The sequence below is a fragment of the Podarcis vaucheri genome (genome assembly GCF_965113315.1).
Source record: "Podarcis vaucheri genome assembly, chromosome: 1".
Classification (NCBI taxonomy): domain Eukaryota; kingdom Metazoa; phylum Chordata; class Lepidosauria; order Squamata; family Lacertidae; genus Podarcis; species Podarcis vaucheri.
In genome coordinates this window covers 95,383,130-95,402,243 of record NC_138759.1, presented here as the reverse complement: position 1 = coordinate 95,402,243, position 19,114 = coordinate 95,383,130, and the positions used below count along the sequence as shown (strand labels likewise).

The 19,114-nt window shown below is 39.1% G+C and overlaps 1 protein-coding gene across 14 annotated transcripts in view; it reads right to left on the bottom strand.

Annotated features, from left to right (window-relative positions):
* KALRN (kalirin RhoGEF kinase) overlaps positions 1-19,114 on the bottom strand; it is a 508,727-nt gene that overhangs the window by 185,924 nt on the left and 303,689 nt on the right. For all 14 annotated transcript variants that reach the window (XM_082234876.1, XM_082234882.1, XM_082234887.1 and 11 more), the window contains one exon: positions 6,898-7,020. In XM_082234876.1, the coding sequence (XP_082091002.1) occupies positions 6,898-7,020 (123 nt within the window). The remainder of the gene's footprint in view (positions 1-6,897; positions 7,021-19,114) is intronic.

Genomic DNA, 19,114 nt, shown 5'->3' with positions numbered 1-19,114 from the left:
CCCAAGAAGGGGGAAAGGAGTAAGACTTCTTGCCCAATAAAGTTGACATGTATTTTCTTGGTAAACAACAAAATCCAAGACTCAGTCTTTTGCTACAGCTAGGAATCTCAGGAATTCCTTAGAAGAGCTTGAACATGTCCTTGAAAAATAAGTCAGAAGTTGTCTGCAGTGTCCTTAAGATTCTACAGCCTTCCTGTTGGGGCTGCTTTTTCACGGATATATCTGACAGCACAGTTGTAATGTCTGAAGGTCTGCAAACCACCTGAGCAGATCTTTCCACTCCACCCTCCCCCTTTGTTATAAAAAATAATTGAGCAATGGACCATGATTAAGCTTCTCATCAAAGGAGCCTTTCCAAGCATGAATGAGCTCCCCACCCCTGCATCCCTTCACACCTTCTGGAGAGGGAATGATATACTGACTCTCTGGTGGAGCATTTGCCTTTCCCCTTCCATTCTGAAAGGCTCAGGGAGCCTTGAGGGCAGCCTCTTATCGTTTTTCAATGATGGAGGAGCATAGGATAAAGGTAACGTGTAAGAAAAGACACAGGAAAGCAGTGAGGATGGGGTTACATTGTGCACATCTGGTGGGTGTTATTCTCTGCTATACTCATCTTATGCATATCAGTCTGTGAAATTAGATGAAAGAGCATGCAGATGTTAACTGAAAGAATGTGATTCAGTTTGTCACAGAATGTACTATGTACGGCTAATGGATGCAAAGTGTGTGGGAATTAGTCAACAGGAGGAGGGCCAATTAAGGACTTGTCCTGTTTATCAACAAACCAAAAGTAACACAAGTCCCCCCCACCCCCACCCCAACAAGAATGTTTTTTGTTGTTGATGTTGACACCAATCAAAGTAGAATTTGTGTATAAGGACTACAGGAAGAAAAAAATCAGTTCAGAATGAAAAAATATTAAGGGAGTGCTTCATAAAGGCATTGCATGGTTGTCATTTTTGCTAAATTAAAGTGGAATGATTTGCGAAATGCATGTGTACAAATGGGACTAGGGATTTCAGTTTCCTATTTTATATTCAAACGTGCTTTTTTAGAAACAAAGGAAGCTGCCTTATACTGGGTCAGAACATTGGTCCATCTAGCTCAGCATTGCCTACACTGCCAGGATGGGGTTTCAGACAGGAATGTCTCCCAGCCTTACCTGAAGATTCTGGGGACTGAGTCTGGGGCCTTCTACAGGCAAAGCAGAGGCTCTATCACTGAGCTAATACATCTGTGACCATTTTCATGGCAGAGTCTTTGCGCGTGCCCCATTACATCATTTATGAAATGTAAGGAAAGAGTCAAACTGCACTTTCTTGAATTTGTACAGTCTTCAATTCCCTCATTAAGAACAACTGAAAGGCTCTGCCCATATCATCAGCACATGTCAAATTTCATTTCGTTTTAATTTTTTAGTGCCTCATAGGTTTAGTAAAATCTTGTTGCATTTCCTGTTCAAGCTTGTGTCTTCCTCTCTGAATTGCATGCACAGGGTTTAAAGAATTTTAATTAATAAATGCTGAATTTGTGCAAATACCCTCATGCATCCATCCATCCATCCAATGTGTAATTAATTTCATGCATTATGGGGGGAAAGGGAGAAAGGTGGTATTAAAAAATGAGCTGGCTTCTGGAAGTATGAAGTAGATAGCTTTTAACCTCTTCTAACAAGCTGTCTAGACAAGGATGGAAATGTCTGAAGGAAATACTGCACTTTTCTAGCAGTTACTATTCAAACAATGCTTTCCTAAGTTGGTTTTAAAATGAGGCCACTGGGTCAGACTTTTGACATCGAGATGCAGGGACAGTGCCATCTGCAGGACCAAAAATGCAAATTCTAATCACCATCCCTTATTCACTTTGCAACAGCGTTATTTTTCTGATAAAGGGGTACACAATTTATTTATATTTCCAATCCTTAATAGACATATTATTATTAATAATGAGATTTGTATGCCACCCTTCAACTGAATATCACATCGTGGTTCACAACAAACATACAAAATGAGAATACAAAATACATAACAAACGAAACAAAAACAAACAAACAATAATTGCCTCCCACAAACACACTTAAAAGGCCATAGATTGTTTAATCAGCCAAAGGTCTGGTTATAGAGAAACGTTTTTGCCTAGCACCTGAAGATTTATAATGAAGGCACCAGGCAAGTCTCCCTCGGGAGAGCATTCCATAAACGGAGCCACCAAAGAAAAGGCCCATTCTTGTGTTGCCGCCTTCCGGACCTCTCACTGAGGGCGTACACGAAGAAGAGCCTCAGGGCCAGAGTTGGTTCATATGGGGAGAGGCACTCCTTGAGGCATTGAGGTCCTGAGCTGTTTAAGGCTTTATAGGTCAAGAAGAGCACTTTGAATCGGGCCTGGAAACCAAATTGCCCTGCCTCATTGAGCAATCTGGCCACCAAATTCCAGTTGATGTTTTAGCCTTCTGAAGGTAACCAGAACATAGACAACAGAAGTTGTCTATCCTTGTTCAGACAGGAGCACAGCTGAGCCACTAGGTGATGGAAGGCACTTCATGCCACCAAGGCCACTTGAGCCTCAAGCAACAGCAAAGGATCCAGGGGTACCCTTAAGCTACGTACTCACTCATTCAGAGGGAGTGCAACCCCATCAAGGAGAGATACAGTAGTCATGGAAGACTTCAACTACCCTGATGTCTGTTGGAACTCAAGCTCTGCCAAGAATGTAAGGTCCAACAAACTCAATTGCCTTGCTGACAATTTCATTTCCCACAAGGTAGAAGATGTATTTTTTCTTTTCATGGAAGGAGCCCATGGTCATGTGGCTCCCATATTATACTAGTCATGCAAACTAATTGATTGTGTGCCCAGGTTTTTTGAGATGCAAATAAGCCACAACAAGTCATCAGAATGAACTCATAAATCTAATGCAACAGCAGAGGGGGCGGGGAGGAAATATCAGGGGCACTACAAATGCAATGAAGAGTTGGAGAGACATATTTAAAGATCAGATTTAATTCAGAGACCTTTCTGGGGATCCAGGATACTTCAGAGTTACGTCTTAATCATTCAGTATTTCTTATGCTCTGGGATCAACAGAGCAAGAAATCACCTTTTATATTCAGACTTTTATATTACAGTTTCTGAGAAGAAGGACCAGGTTCACAGCAAGATCAGTGGCTTGATTATCAAACTGTAGCACATTTGAAGAACATTGGTTGTAGCTGTGATTTTTTTAAAAAATAATTAGAAATATAAATATAAAAATTATGGGAAGGAGTACTTCCATCTGACCTCACAAAATGCCCCTCCCATTTATATTCCCCCACCCATTTATAGTCCTAAATGTACACAGTTAACATTTAACTTTGAAAACAGACAGATAGCTTGAGCAAAACAAGTGACTATCATCAAGCAACCAGTGGATAACATAGAAATTCCTTCCCAAACCGCATAATAATTTATATCCAACACAAGATACAATTCTTCAAAGGAATCCTAGCTTTGACAAATGTCTGGCCTCTGCACTTTGCTATCACACTTTTCCAAAGAAATGAGTATTATTTTCACAAACCTTTAACCTTTGATACAATGTGGGAGTTTCCTGGTTTCAAGCTATATATGTCCCAGAGTGACACATAGCATTCAGCGGTCACATTTCAGACATTCCCCATAAATTAGTAAGAAGATTCTGGTGTAAATTGTGTAAATCTATCCAGAGACAAGGCACAGGCCAAGCTGCTATTGAAGTCAGTAGGGGGATATGGTCAATAGTGGGAAGAAGAGCCATGTTCTGAAACGGTAATTGACATTCTGGATTGATAGAGCAAAATATTACAAACCCGAAACTATGAAACCCTCTTTCCTTTATCCAGGATGTTTGCCACCTATTTTAAAAACAGAATAGGATTTTAAAAATTTACAATTCTGGCTTGGCATCCTCACATATAGAAAGAAGGGACAGGGAGATCCCCTGGTTCTCTCTGGCTTGGCATAAGCAGTCTTTGATATTGAGCAGAATAGCAGGAAAGCCCTTCTGTTCCCATTGCTTCCCTGCCATGATGTTCAGTTCCTATCCACATGAAGCAAGAGGACAGGAGAGACAGAAGGATGTTTCTCTGCCCTCCTCTACAGTCCCTTTAAAACCTTCTCTTAAATAACCTTATATACAAGTTTTCAAACAGTCATGTCAAAGCACTATTATCAGTTTCCAAAACAAAAATACTCCGCTTCAATCTCTAACCCTGTTTCCTACTTCTGATCAAGCTTTCATGAATTCCCATCAGGGGACCTAACATTCTGCATTAAAATAACTTTGTAACAGGATTCCCTAAAAAACAAGATTGGGATTTGTAGATTTCTGAAGGAGGTATTATGTTTGTAGAGACAGTGAGACTAGCTAGAAGGAAATAATAGGATGAGATGTAAAAAGTACACACACAGTTTCATTATGGCTGGGGAAAATGGACTCTCCTGGCAGATGAATAAGATGTTGGCCAGTATGAAAACTTAGCAAACAGAGATGTGGATGTGCAGTAAAGATGTTTTTTAGCACACATATAATGGGTTGGGGCATATGCAAAAAAACCTTTATTGTGCATGAATATTCCTATTCACTTCCAAAAGCCAAACATCTCACATTCGGAACATGAAAGAGTCATATAGCACTTTGAAAATCAGCAATATGTTCCATTTATAATGGAGCATACTCAAGAGGAATATGCCCATTCTTTTATTCAGGTTCATATTATTTATATTCATAGTGCCCTAAAGGAAGAGCTCAGTTTGAAATGCATTGGGCTCAATAAAAGCTTGTCGCTTGTGCACCTGAAGGTTTCTTTCCTTCTTCCTGAGACTGGTGGCTTCCTTGTGTTCTCTTACTTCTTTCCCAAATGAAACCAAATACAGTGGTGCCTCGCAAGACGAAATCAATCCATTCCGCAAGTCTCTTCGTCTAGCGGTTTTTTCGTCTTGCGAAGCAACCCTATTAGCGGCTTAGCGCTATTAGCGGTTTAGCGGCTATTAAAGGCTTAGCGGCTTAGCTGCTAAAAGGCTATTAAAGGCTTAGCGGCTTAGAAAAAGGGGGGGAGCGAAAAAAAATCTCAAGACTCGCAAGACATTTTCGTCTTGCGAAGCAAGCCCATAGGGAAATTCGTCCTGCGAAGCGCATTGAAAAACGGAAAACCCTTTCGTCTAGCGGGTTTTCCATCTTGCGAGGCATTCGTCTTGCGGGGCACCACTGTATATTTTTCCAAATACCAATACAAAAAAAATATATAGGTTGTTTTGCTGTTGTTTCTATTACAAATGTGGTACAGACAACTGAGTGCTAATTACTTGGTGAATTATGTTGTGCTATCTCACCCAATACAGAGTGAACCCTTATTTCTTGACTAGCTACGCTTCTGACCAGAACACCTCTACACTCTCCGGAAGTTCATTAATAAGTAGTCAAATGATGGGTGGGGGAGGGTTTAAGGATGCTTAAGTAATCAAAAAGTAGCCCAAAGGAATTCAATATGTATGTTATGGGAAGTCTCAATTAAGAAGAGACATACTTCTATCCACTGGCTGTAAATGCCAAGGAAGAGATGAATTAATCATGACAATAAGATTGAATGTATAAACAGGAGCCAATGGAAGAAATCAAGAGATGGTATAACATCTTTTAGTCTCAAGAATATGGCAGTAAGAACAATAGACTATTAAGATCCTTCAGATCCTTCAGATTATTATCTTTGCTAAATTGACTTTCAAAGGTACATACTGGTACCTGTGAAAATGAAAAGCCTTACTGTGAAGTAATTTGAAGCCATCATACTGGAGGCTAAGCTAATGTCTTCTGGAGAATGGGATAGCGCCATGTTGACTGAATAAGCGGGATGCCCAAGGAGAAGGCATGAGAGGTAGTTTTTGTGGTTACTGCAGCTTATAGAACCTAGAGTTAGAGAGGGAAAGTATGATGATTGGATGTGCACTATTTTTCTATTTTGCCTTAGTTATAAAAAGGTACAACAACAGTAATTCCTTTGATGTGCTTTTTGTGAATTATGCTTTATTCTGACATCAAATTGTTTTGTGGACTGATTCCCATGGAAATATATATATATGAAAATGATACTATCATGGTCAATCATTTAGATATGCCCAGACCATGAATGGCTAAGGCTTTATCAGTCAAGTCTTGAACTGGTCTCAGAAGGCCACAGTCAGTCAATACAATTGGTGAAACACAGTTTAAATATCATCATGCCTCTGCACATGTAAACTACAACTCCTGAGTCACTGTCACATTACACTGGCCAAATATGGAAGTTATTTATTTTTTATTTAACTCCCTTTGGGCTTTCCTAGTCTTCCTAAGTATGAACAGACAGAATGAACTAAATCACTGGAGTGCCAGCCTTGACATCCCCATCCAACAAGCCAAATGATGCAAGAGAACAATGTACAATCTCAAATGCTTCTGATCAACAGCATTTCCCCAGTCAGCCTCTAGGTAAAAATCATTTACCAAGGCTGTAAAAGTTGCTTCCAGCCATAATCAGGCAAGAATCCTGCATGGAAAGGACTGAGATAGGGTGTATAATCCAAGAAAACCTGTAGTTGCTCTGCTGCTACCCACTTTACTGCATCTACCATCTCCACATTGAAAAAGAAAAGGAAAAAGACTGAACACCAATCTAAATTTAGACTCTCCTGGCACTGTACTTCGAAGTTTCCTCCATCTCTTTTCAGTGAGCACTCAACCTGTAAACATTATAGGTTTTCACCCCAAGATCCCAACAAAACAGTTTATTTCACATGTTTGAAAAGAAACCTCAGAGCACTTCAGAGTCCTGGAAACAACACAATAAATCAGTACAATCGTATCCTCTGTCAAGCAATTTGCTTAGATTTGTCACTTGCTTACCTGTGCTACTTCTTCAAAATCGTCATGTCTTTTCTGAAGAGCTCGTGCCCGATGCAGGGATTTTCCCACTCCAGTGTGTTTACTAAGGAAGGCTTCCCCATGGTTTTCAATCCAGTCCAATACCTGGACATAGAAGAATATCCAATTATGTCTCATGGCTGTTCAACACAAAACATCCAATTATCTGTGGGCAGTACTTAGAAACAACACCATTCCATATAAGTGGATTCAATAGCCTGAAGAGTTTATCTAACACTCAACACCATTCAGAGACAAATCTACTCAGAATCCAAAGTAAAAGGCTCCCCCCCACGCTATTTACTGATAAATTGCTATTATTGAATACCTGTTGTCTGTTTATTTCCATCATATGCTACATGTTTTGCAGCAGAAATGAATTTGTTCTAAATTACTGGGATTTTTAAAAGAAAACAACCACTACTATCATCATATAGGGGAGACAGTTACATCTACTATGTTGCCCTTCCATTCAAGTTCTTGTGTCTTAGATGTGCAATGATTCACTTCATATGAGCAGCCTATCCCAAGGCAGAGTATCTAAAATAAATCTGAACTGAAAGTAAAGGATTTAATTTTAGGAATTTAGGAATTTGGACGTTTAATCCAAAGAGTCTAAGGCTGAAGTCTTAAACCATACAACATTGGACGACACCAATTGTTAATGTAACATCAGTTTCCAATCTACTCACTGTAACTGATCCCAGCATACCTAATATGCAAGAGGTTTAAAATATTATCTTTCAAAAAAAAATATCAGCTCTGCCACAGCAGGTAAAAGATGCTTCTCCCAAGTAGTAAAAACATTAATGTTACAAGTACAAGTAACATCAAAAGCACCCATCCATTATTAGAAGCCCATGCTTAAATAAAATACAGTTATACCATATATGCAGATGATTCAAGATGACATGGATGACATAAATGCTACAGAAGAACAGTAGTAGCCATAAATTTTGATGCCATAATTCAGGTCATCTAGAAAATTGGCACCAGCGGCAGCTGAACCATGATAGCTGACAGAATGTGTAACAAGCAGAAGGAGCCCTTCTCACAAGCTGACCAACTGGCTGGCCTTCCTTTCCATCTAACAGTAGAATGATGCTTGAGAACACAGAGAGCAAAATCTTGTACAACCAGAAAGACAGAAAGGAAGGACAGCTGGATTGTTCATTAATGACCCATGCTCTATTCAACTCCTGGTTAGCCCCAGATGCTACGGAGATATTTCAGGCACTTGGTTCCTTCTCACATTCAACAAAAATGGATGTTATAATGAAATATACAAACGCCTACCCACCCAGCCTGTTTGCTACCCTGTCTGCTGAAAAGGGCACCATCAGACCCTACAGAGAAACCTTCTGGTCATGAGAATCACACCAACTTCCTGAACTGTGTTTCAGCTTGTGGCATGCAGGGATGTTGCAATACTCTGAACTTTGGGGTGTATCACATTGGCTTTCTTCTTCTTCTTCTTTTTTAAATAATCTTTATTGCTTTTAAAACTTACAAGAAAAAAAGGCGAGAGAGAAAGACAAAATAGAGCAGAGGAAAGAAAGAGAAAAAAGAAAAAACAATACAGTAAACAATACAAAACACAACCTTAACACACTAAACTAAACAAAGCAAAACAACAATTTAAAACATATACCATACCATTTCATCACTCTATCTTTCATTCCCTTATTTCATCGACCTCCTCTCACCTCTCACCTTTTTGTATTCCACTTCTATTACTTGTTTCAGCAATTCCTTTCCATCTTTCTCTATTTTTATCATTATGAATATCTTAACATATTTTTTACCTTCTTTTCCATTAATACTGAAATACTTATTTATACTTAACTCCTTATAACATTTCTGCTAAAGCCATAAAGCTTCATTCCAACAATTTTCTAACACTCATTAAATTTACAATATTTCTATATATAAACTTTAAACTTTCCCAATCTTCTACCACCATCTCTTTTCCCTGGTCTCGGATTCTGCCAGTCATTTCCGTCCATTCCATATAGTTCATCAACCTGGAGATCTTCTGTCTGAGGCTCTTAAATCTTTTCCAAGTCCCTTCTGCAGTTTTTCTTCATATTCTTTGATGCTGAAGATGCTGAAGCACAGGTCTTGGGGGGGGGCAACCCAACCATGGCCCCATTCCCTCTCGACAGGCCAACCAACTCTCCACAGCTAGAACCAATGTCCATACAATATCTCAAATCATGTTTCAAGGCTCCTCCAGATCCAAAGGCCCCCACAACTCCAATCACCTCCTGACCCAGATTCAGGACCCAAAGGTCAGTAAGTCTCTGCATGAAAGAGTCTATCCAACCTTCCTTCTCCAATCCAAGCAGGGCTCAAATCTTCAAATTCTGACTTTTTCTATATTCATTCATAAAAGGCCTCCACTTATAGTCCTCAATTTGCCTCTGTAAAACTGGGGCTTCCACTTGTATTACTTTAGGTTCAACAACACCAACTTTCTCCTTCATCTTCTCCCCAGTTTGTCCTGTCAAAGTAGGTTCCTGTGTCAAATCCTGAACAATTTCTGTATTAATGATCACTTTTTGTCCCAAATTAATCACTTTTTGTCCCAAGTTCTCAAGTTTGGTATTCATAACATCCGTCTTCTTGTGGAGCTGTTCCAACGAATAGCTTATCTTACATAATACAGTCACTAAGGCTCCTTCTGTCAACATTCTTAAAATCCAAGGTCAATCTCTGATTCACACAGTTCTTATCTTGCAGCTGGAAAAACCCCAGCTCCACTCTTGTAACAGTTTCAAAAGCTCCCTCTAGAGGGAAACAGTCTCCACTTGTATCAATCCTTTCAAACACAATTTAAACTATAAAGTTAGTTTCAATTTTCAGTTACTTTTCCTGCTTTTTAAACGCAGATGAGGACAATGGAAACAATATATTTCTCTTATTTAGCTAGCTGTCAAAAAAGTCACTCTTTCTGGCAGCCCGTTTCCAGGTTCAGAGCAGTGGTAATTTGGTTTTTCACTCTCTCCTGCAGGCTCGCTAGGTCCAAAATTTCCCCCCTCTTCTCCTGCTTCCAAGGGGGGTTTAATAGTTTTAACCGATGGAGATTTAATCCTTTACAAAAAACTTTCCGAGGCTTTAACTTGCAACTTCTTTGCTTCAACCTATTTACAAAAGAGGAAGGCGGACTTCCAGTTTAAAACCTTCCCATTTCGATGCCAAATTAATGAATTTAAGGATCCAATTTTCCGTTCTACTCACGGGTAGTTGTTTAAAATCCAATTGTCCACAGGAAAAAGTCAGCACTCTCCGGCAACAGCAATGCGGCTTCACTCCGTGAAAGAAGCAGTCAATTCGAAGCACCGCGCCGCTCACCCCACTTTGCTCCGGATCCCCAAATCAGGGTTTCCCCATGAGTAGGGGAGGCGCAAAGGGTGCCAGCCGAATCCCAGGTTCACAGGCTTCTCCCGCCTGTGATTTCAGTGGGTCTCCACCTTTGCCGTGGCGGTCAGACCCTAATTTCCACGGAGCAAATTCCTCCCGATCGGAGGAACTCCGCCATTGCCTGGAGGCACCAACCCGGAAGTCCCACATTGGCTTTCTTGCCTAAACTCTTTTGATTTTTTATTATTTATAGCAGCCTTTGACAAGTTGGTGCCCTGCAGATGTTTTGGACTACAACTCCCATCAGTCCCAACCAGCCCATGAAGGCTGTTTTTTAAAGATGTCTGTCGGCAACCACCTATGCTATATGAAACTAGAGAGGTAGATTCTGTTTAGGTAGTGCTAAGGAGAAATAGTAGTTTTCCTACTGAGCAACATTTCTTCCTAAAGGTCTTTTCTGGCTTAGATTGTAAACTGAGCTGGCTTGCCTCCATCTAGGACACCTGGGAAGCTGAAACAGCTGAACATCAAGTACCTTAATCCTTAGTATGACTATCAAGCCTCCTGCAAATGATATGTGCAGGTTCCTTTCTGCCTGGTATTTACTCCTGTGTAAATATGCACACAATAAGGCTACATTTATATTCCACAGAACAAGATCTTCTTTAAACTGCATTTTAAAAATAAACTTTGCATTATTTCTTTGGTGGGTATAGTACAATAACACTTAGGAATTTTTTTTTTTTAATGAAATTTTATTAATAAAAAATACATAATTTACATTATGTTACAAATATATTCATACCAGTAAATCCGTCAAAAAGTCAAAGAGTAGAGAAAGACAAAACATAAAAGGAAAACACAAAAAAGAAAAACAAGAAAAAAGACAAAAGACAAAAGACAAAAGACAAAATTACAAATAACAGAGCTTCCGTCCAACTCGGTCTTGGAGTTACCAAATCTTATATTACTTCTGCAGTATTCATAAAACAGTTATACATCGATGATTTTAACTATCGTCTACTGATAAATTATTTATTCCCTGGGTATTTTCAAAATAAATTAAAAACTTATTCCATTCGTCTTTATATTTGCTTGCGTTATTTTGTCTTATTTTTTGTGTTAATCTCGCTAGTTCAATATATTGATATAACTTCAGTTGCCACTCTCCCACCGTAGGTAAATCAGAGGTTTTCCATTTTTGTGCTATTTGGATCCTCGCCGCAGCCAGGGCATATTGGAAAAAAGTTTGGTCTATTTTCTTTATTTCTTTACCAATCAGCCCTAAGAGAAACAACTCTGGAGTTTTAGGGAGGTTATACTTCAGAATTTTTTTCATTTCGTCATGAATTTGCTTCCAGAATTCTTTTATTACATCACAGGTCCACCATATGTGAAAGAAGGTCCCGACCTTGTCTCTACATCTCCAGCAGGTGTTATCAACAGATTTATACATTTTTCCCAGCTTTGCTGGGGTCAAGTACCAGCGGTACACCATTTTCTCTAAATTTTCCCGCAGGGTTACACAAGCTGTAAATTTTACACCTTTCGTCCAGAGTGTTCGCCATTTATTATGATCTATGTTATAACCGAGGTCTTTCTCCCATTTTACCATAACCCCTTTCACCTGGTCTTCCTTGGTGTCCCATTCCAATAGTTGTTTATACATTTTTGAGAGGAGTTTATCATTACTTTCTATAATTTCAACCTGAAACCTCGATTTTTTTCATTCATACCCAATTTCTTGTGCTCACCCCATAAAGCGTTAATCTGATGAAAGAGGAGCCATTCTTTTATTTTGTCTTTCAATTCCTCATAAGGCTTCACCCTCCATCCTATTTCTGTCTTTTCCAAAAGATCCTCATACGTGCATCTTTCGTCCGCCATATTTATTATTTTTATTTTAATGATGTTGGTTGGGGAGAGCCACCAGGGGACGCCTTTCTCAATCAGTTTTTTATACCTCCTCCACACTTCCAATAATGGGCCTCTAATTATATGATTAGAAAATCCTCTGTGGGCCTCCCCTTTCTCTTGCCATAGGTAGACATGCCACCCGAATCCAATATTGAAACCCTCCAGATCTAAGAGGTCTGTGTTTCTAAGGGTGACCCACTCCTTTATCCAGCAAATACAAGCTGCTTCATAGTACAGCCTAATATTCGGGACTGCGAATCCGCACCTTTCTCTTGAGTCTGTTAGATATTTCAACTTTACTCTGGCCCTCTTCCCCTGCCAAATAAACTTGGTCAGGGTTTTTTGCCAATTCTTAAGGAGGGAGATGCCTTTAATTATCGGAATATTTTGAAAGAGGAATAACAATCTCGGGAGGATGCACATCTTGATGGCAGACATCCTCCCTGTCCATGAGAGTTTTAATCTGTGCCAGGTATCTAGGTCTTTTTTAATATCCTGCCACACCTTATTATAATTATCCTCAACCAGGTTTATATTTTTAGGTGAGAGCCAGATTCCCAGATATTTTACTTTATTCACAGTTTTAATGCCAATCTTTTCCTCCAGTTGAATTTTCTCCTGTTCAGTCATATTCTTTGTTAGGATTTTTGTTTTCTTCCTGTTTAATCTGAAACCGGACAGCCTGCCAAAATCCTCCAGGAGTTCAACTACTCTACTTGCACTGTCCACTGAGTTCTCCACAGACAGAACCAGGTCGTCAGCATAGGCCTTTAGCTTAAATTCTTTCTTCCCAATTTTTATCCCCCTCACATTCACTGCCTCCCTTATTCTATTTGCAATTACTTCTAAAACCATTATAAATAGCAGGGGGGACAGTGGGCAACCCTGCCTTGTGCCCTTCTTGATCTTAAACGGTTTCGTGAGATTGTCATTTATAATCAACCTGGCCTGTTGTTCTGAGTATATTGCCCTGATACCTTTCATATAAGGACCTTCAATACCTGCCTTACCCAAGCATTGTATTAAGAACTCCCAAGAGACGTTGTCGAATGCCTTTTCGGCATCAATAAAGATTAGTGCTGCAGGGACATCTATTCTCATATCTAGGTATTCAATAATGTTTAGTACGTGGCGAACATTTTCTTTCTGGTGCCTGTTTGGGAGGAAGCCCACTTGATCTTTATGTATATATTTCATTAAAAGCTTCTTAAGTCTGCCAGCCATAATGTCGGCAAAGATCTTATAATCGTTATTAAGCAAAGAGATTGGCCTGTAGTTTTTTATATCTGTTTTTTCTTTCTCTGTTTTTGGAATCAAAGTTATATAAGCCTCCTTCCACGAGGCCGGGATCTTCCCCCCCTGAAAGATGTTATTGATCACGTCTTTTAAGACCGGGGCTAGGTGTTCTTCTAATGTTTTATAGTATTTTGCGGACAGACCGTCCGGCCCGGGGGCTTTCCCGATCTTCATTCTGCTAATGGCCTCCTTAACCTCATTTACTGTGATCTCCTTATTCAGTTGTATTCTATCCTCTTCTGATATATATTTCTTTTCATTTTGCTCCAGATAATTTTTAATCTCGGCACTGTTTTCCCCTCCTTTTTCATATAACTTTTCAAAGAATTGGGTAAACCTGTTTTCTATTTCCTCTGGGTCTTCTATGATATTATCCTCCAATATTATTTTATTTATCACATTTTGTTTCTTTCTTTTTCTTAGCTGCCAGGCAAGTAACTTCCCCATTTTATTTGCCGACTCGAAATAATTTTGTTTTGTAAATTTAATTTTCCACTCTATCTCCTGATTTAATACTGCTGAATATTGAGATTGTAGCACCTTGGCGGCACGATTAGCCGCTTCGTCTGATGGGTTATTAATTAATTTTTTCTCGTAGCTTCTCAGTTGGGAGAGGATTTCCTCTTTCTTACGCTCCCTTATCTTTCTCCTATGATTATTTTGTTGTATTAAGAGACCTCTCAGAACCGCCTTACTGGCGTCCCAGACTACATCTATAGGGGTTTCTTTATTCAGGTTTAAATCTAAGTATTCTTTTAAAGTACCTTTAATTTTTTCCCTCACCTCTTCCCTGTCAAATAGATTCTCACACATCCTCCATCTATATTGTCCCTTCGCTTCATTTTTTATTTCCATATCTAAAGCGCAATGATCTGATAGTGTCCTGGGATAAATCTCACATTTCTTAACTCTCATGGAGAGTGTTCTCGTCATCCAGATCTGATCTATTCTACCCCAGCTCTGATGGGGTTCGGAATAATGAGTAAACTGTTTAGAGGTCGGGTTTTGGTGTCTCCAGATGTCAATTAGGTCTAAATTTTCTTCCATGTCACTAAATGATTTCGGCAATTTTCCTCTGTTCAGTTTTCCCTTCTCTGTACTCCTATCCAAGTTCGGCGCTGGGACGCCGTTCATATCCCCAAGCAAAATTAATTTGTGGGTGTCCAGTTCTAATAACATACCTTCAAGTTTCACGAAGAACTCTGCTCTATTTGTATTCGGAGCGTATACCGTCACAACATTAATTTTTCCCCCCCGAAAGTTTAATTGAATCCCTAGAATTCTTCCTTCCTCATCCTTACAGATCAGAGTCGGTTCCCATTTCTCTCTAACGTATATTACTACTCCTCTTTTTTTCCTAACATCAGAATTAATAAAGTCTACCCCTAATTTTTTATTCACCAGGATATGTTTGTGCTTTTTAGCAATATGGGTTTCCTGAAAGCAGATTACATCGTACCTCTTATTTTTCAAAACTTTCTCAATTTTATTCCTTTTAACTTTCTCGTTCAATCCGTTTACATTCCAAGATAAAAATTTCAATGAGTGTGCTATGATTTACCTTTATCTGCTTCCCAACCTTTAACCGTATTCGCAAACTATAATCTCTCTCCTTTGTTTCCTGAGAGCTCCCCCTCTTCTGCCGCCTCCGCTCCCACTGCGGCCTCCTCACCATCTTCATCTGATTCCGCTGCCTCCTCCTCTACACCTCTCTCTTCCTCATATCTATTCCTTATCTCTCCATCCTCTTTTTCCGATCTATTCCTTAATCTATTCTCTGTCTTCCCCAGCTCTTTTTCATATCTTCTCAAAAACTTATCTGCCTCCTGTCTGTCCAACAATCTAAATTTTTTCTCTTTATAGAAAAAGCTAATCCCTTCCGGAAATTCCCATCGGAATGAAATCTCGTTTCTCTTCAGAGCTGCTGCCACTTGTTTATATCCTTCTCTTTTACGAAGTAGCCTGACCGGTATTTCTTTATAAATAATAATAGGCCTTCCGTCAATTCTTAGCCTATTGTTGTAGCTCTTTCTCAAAATTAAATTTTTCATTTCCAAAGAATTGAAGATCACCAGGCAGTCCCCCAAGAATTTGCTCACTCTCAGATGATTGGGCCTAGTCATTCTATATACATTATCTACAGTAGCTGCCACCTCTTCTTCCCTTAAGTTTAGCCAGTTGGAGAGTTCTTTTATCATTTTTCCTCTAATGTCTTCATTTCTTTCCTCTGCTACTCCCCTAAATTTAAGATGGAGCTGTTTTAACCGCATATCAGCCATGGCTAGGTTGTCCCAAATCCTATCTTGAGAGATGCTTAGCTCTCCCAGTTCTTCTTTTACTTTCACTGTCTCCTTTTTTTGTTCCCTCATCTCTTTCTGCAGCTTTTTATTAGATTCCTCGATCATTTTGGACTTTGCAGAGAGATCTTGAATTTTGGCTGAGAGTTCACCCACTGCTCCCTCTATCTTTTTGTCTATCATCTCCTGGACCTCTCCTAGTTTGTTTTCCATATATAATACATTTTGCTTGAACTCCTCCTTTATTTTGACCCACAGATTATCTAAATCTTTAATTTCCTCCTGCCGTGACATCTTTCTTTCTCCCGGGAATTTTAGGAATTTTGTAATGTAGGTCATATACCAATTTAAAAGAAAATGGTCCACTATCCTACTTAATGATGGGATACAGTGGTAGCTGCTGTTTGATGGATCAGGAACATTTTATGGGGTTTATCAGAGGAAACTGCCACCTCAGTTTCCCTCTTGGAATGAACTCCTACGCATATGAGATAAGAGAACCCAAAATATGACAGGTTTTTCTTCTAATATGTCTTTGCTCTAGTGTTTTTACATGGCTTGTAATAACAGGAATGACTGAACAGTTGCTAGCTAGCTCCACTGTTATTAAATCTATTAATACTTCTGTTAACATCATTTCTCCTCATCAGGGAATCTTCACATCCTCTACTACAATCCAGTCTAAGCATAAAGTGGAAGTTGAAAGCAGAGCCATATTATTTGAAAGTAGGAAATGTCCATTGATCTAAAATATGCTTATTATAAAGAGAAAATCTAAATGGCATTCCCACTGATTGAAAATAATTATTTTCTATATATTTACAAGGAATATAAGATACAGCACACACAATGTTTTCATTGGAGTTGGGAGACTGCATTCTTAGCCAAAATATAATTTACCTCTGATGTAACTTTCTTGGCTTCTTTGTTTGCAGGAAGAAGTAGTGTCAGACGTATATGACATCACTACTTTATGTCCTTCACTGGAAACTCTGAACAAGGTATTTATTGAGGTTTCCTGTATCCCATGCCTTCATATTATTCATTATCAACTTTCAAACAACAATAAGTATATGGGAATGCTCAGCGTGTGATGGTCACTGAAAAGAGTGATGTCCCATTCAAGCTCTCTTCTTCTTCACGGAAGATACTAAGAGAATCTCTATCCATTGTTAATATTTACAGGACCTTGGGTCACACAATTGATGTGTTCTAATTACAACCAGCAGAGGGTGCTTCCAGTGCACATCTGAGCCAAAACAGTTTCATTTTTGACTGTGCATAAAAATGATTTTTCTACCACTACCGGAAGAAATTGTCACTGGGGCTATACAATTTCCAAGGTTTAAAGGGACATGTCTGGAAAGCTACACAGCACCAGTCAGCTGCAACAGCTATGTAGTCCCCACGTGAACCCTAAAAGAACAAACATGTGAAAGCTTTCTATTGGCTTAAAACTATGCACTATGAAGGGAAGGGGGGATCATTTAGGGTGTGTTCATTAATTCCTCCTTGAGGGTCCCTCCTCATCTCACTCCTAACCTTTAGATTTTCCTTCTGGTTGGATAATCAATGGAAAACTTGTTAACTGGTCACAATATAAAGAACTAATTGGAAACTATATGAAAAGCAATTGGAATTTTTGCTGGTTGCTGGTTTACTTTTCTGTCCACAGAAAAATGTGGCCTCATGCTCAGCTGCACACATTGGAAAAATAAGAAATTAGGCCTAGCTGGCCAGCCAACCAGCTAAGTTTAGCGTGCACAACAATGTTTATATTCCTTTAGGGTTATTTTCATCCTTTACCAGTAAGTATTCAAGAAAAAGATTTTGAGTACTGTATAGTAAGTGCTTTAAAAGAGTAAAGAGTATCTTAAGATAGATACTTTTTCAGATCACTTTAAGTTATCTCTTTATTTCAACCTTTAGCAGAAAGCACCCAGTCCTGCTCTAGGCATCAATACAAATTCAGAATAAACAAACTCTCCCTTCTTGTTGCAGGCAAACAAGCTTATTTCTTTACTATTGGATGGGTAGAGGGGTGGAATCTAACTCTAGTCCATACAAAGTTATAATATTTAACTCTTGAAGGGTCATGTTACTATAAAGGCTTGAGTTTTTTCAGGATCACTTAAGCAATTATAGGGTGATTGTGATCATGAAAAATCCACCCAAAGTCAGGGAAATTCTTGAATGAGTAGACTTTGGAGGGCTCTTCAGAATCAGGCTTTTGCTGTGTACTTGCCCTACCTGAATTTATCAAAGGGTCCCATTGCTATTGTTCTCAAAACAAGTTGTCATTCTTCAAATGAAGGCTGTCATTGACCATCACGTCACAAATTAGAGACAATTATCCCCCCAAAAAACTGGGAGGGGGTGGGAAGCACAGCTCTAGGAGGGGACAGTGCCTCAAGAATGCACCCTAATTCTACAGCATGAAGCAAGCTCAGTACTTTTCTAAAATAACAAATAAATAAAAGTGTACTTCTAGAGGATGGATTGGGCAGGAAGCTTCCCATTCAGCAGCAGAAGACCTAGCTGTTAAGTAAAAAGAAGCAATAGTGGCACCATTCTCTGGTGGCTGAAATCCACAGTCTAGCTACAATACAAAATGAAAATGTAGAGAGAACATTGTGAATTTCTTCAATAAACAGATGTTATGGAATCTTCTGCCTTTTAAGGAAAACACAGTCGTACCTTGGTTCCCAAACCGTGGAATCCGTTCTGGAAGTCCATTCGACTTCCAAAAACGTTCAAAAACCAAGGTGTGGCTTCTGATTGGCTGCAGGAGCTTCCTGCACTCAACTGGAATCCGCGGAAGGTGCATCGGACATTCGGCTTCCAAAAATAGTTTGCAAACCAGAACACTCACTTCTGGGTTTGCGGTGTTCGGGAGCCAAAATGTTCAAGAATTAAGCTGTTTGAAAACCAAGGTACAACTATAAAAGGGAAATCAGTGGGTTCCACATATCAATCCAGCACTATATATGCTGAATATGCAACCCTCTTAGTTTTAGAAGGATCTTGGTTTCAGAAATGCTAATAACAAAATAAAAAACAAAGAAAAAAGGTCTTGAGGAAAAAAATCTAAGGAGGCTTACTAAATCCTAATCCTGCATAATGGCCAATAATGCTCACCAATTTAATTACACACAAAAAAAAATCTCCTTTTGTTTATTTAAAAGCTGCTGCTTGAAATAGATTTCCCCCTCTTTTCTCTTCCCCATTTATCATGGAAGAGTAATGTCAAATAAAGGTCTATTAGAAAGGGAAAAACACTTCTAAATACAAAGGAATTTATCCTCTGGCTTTTCCTGCCATTATTA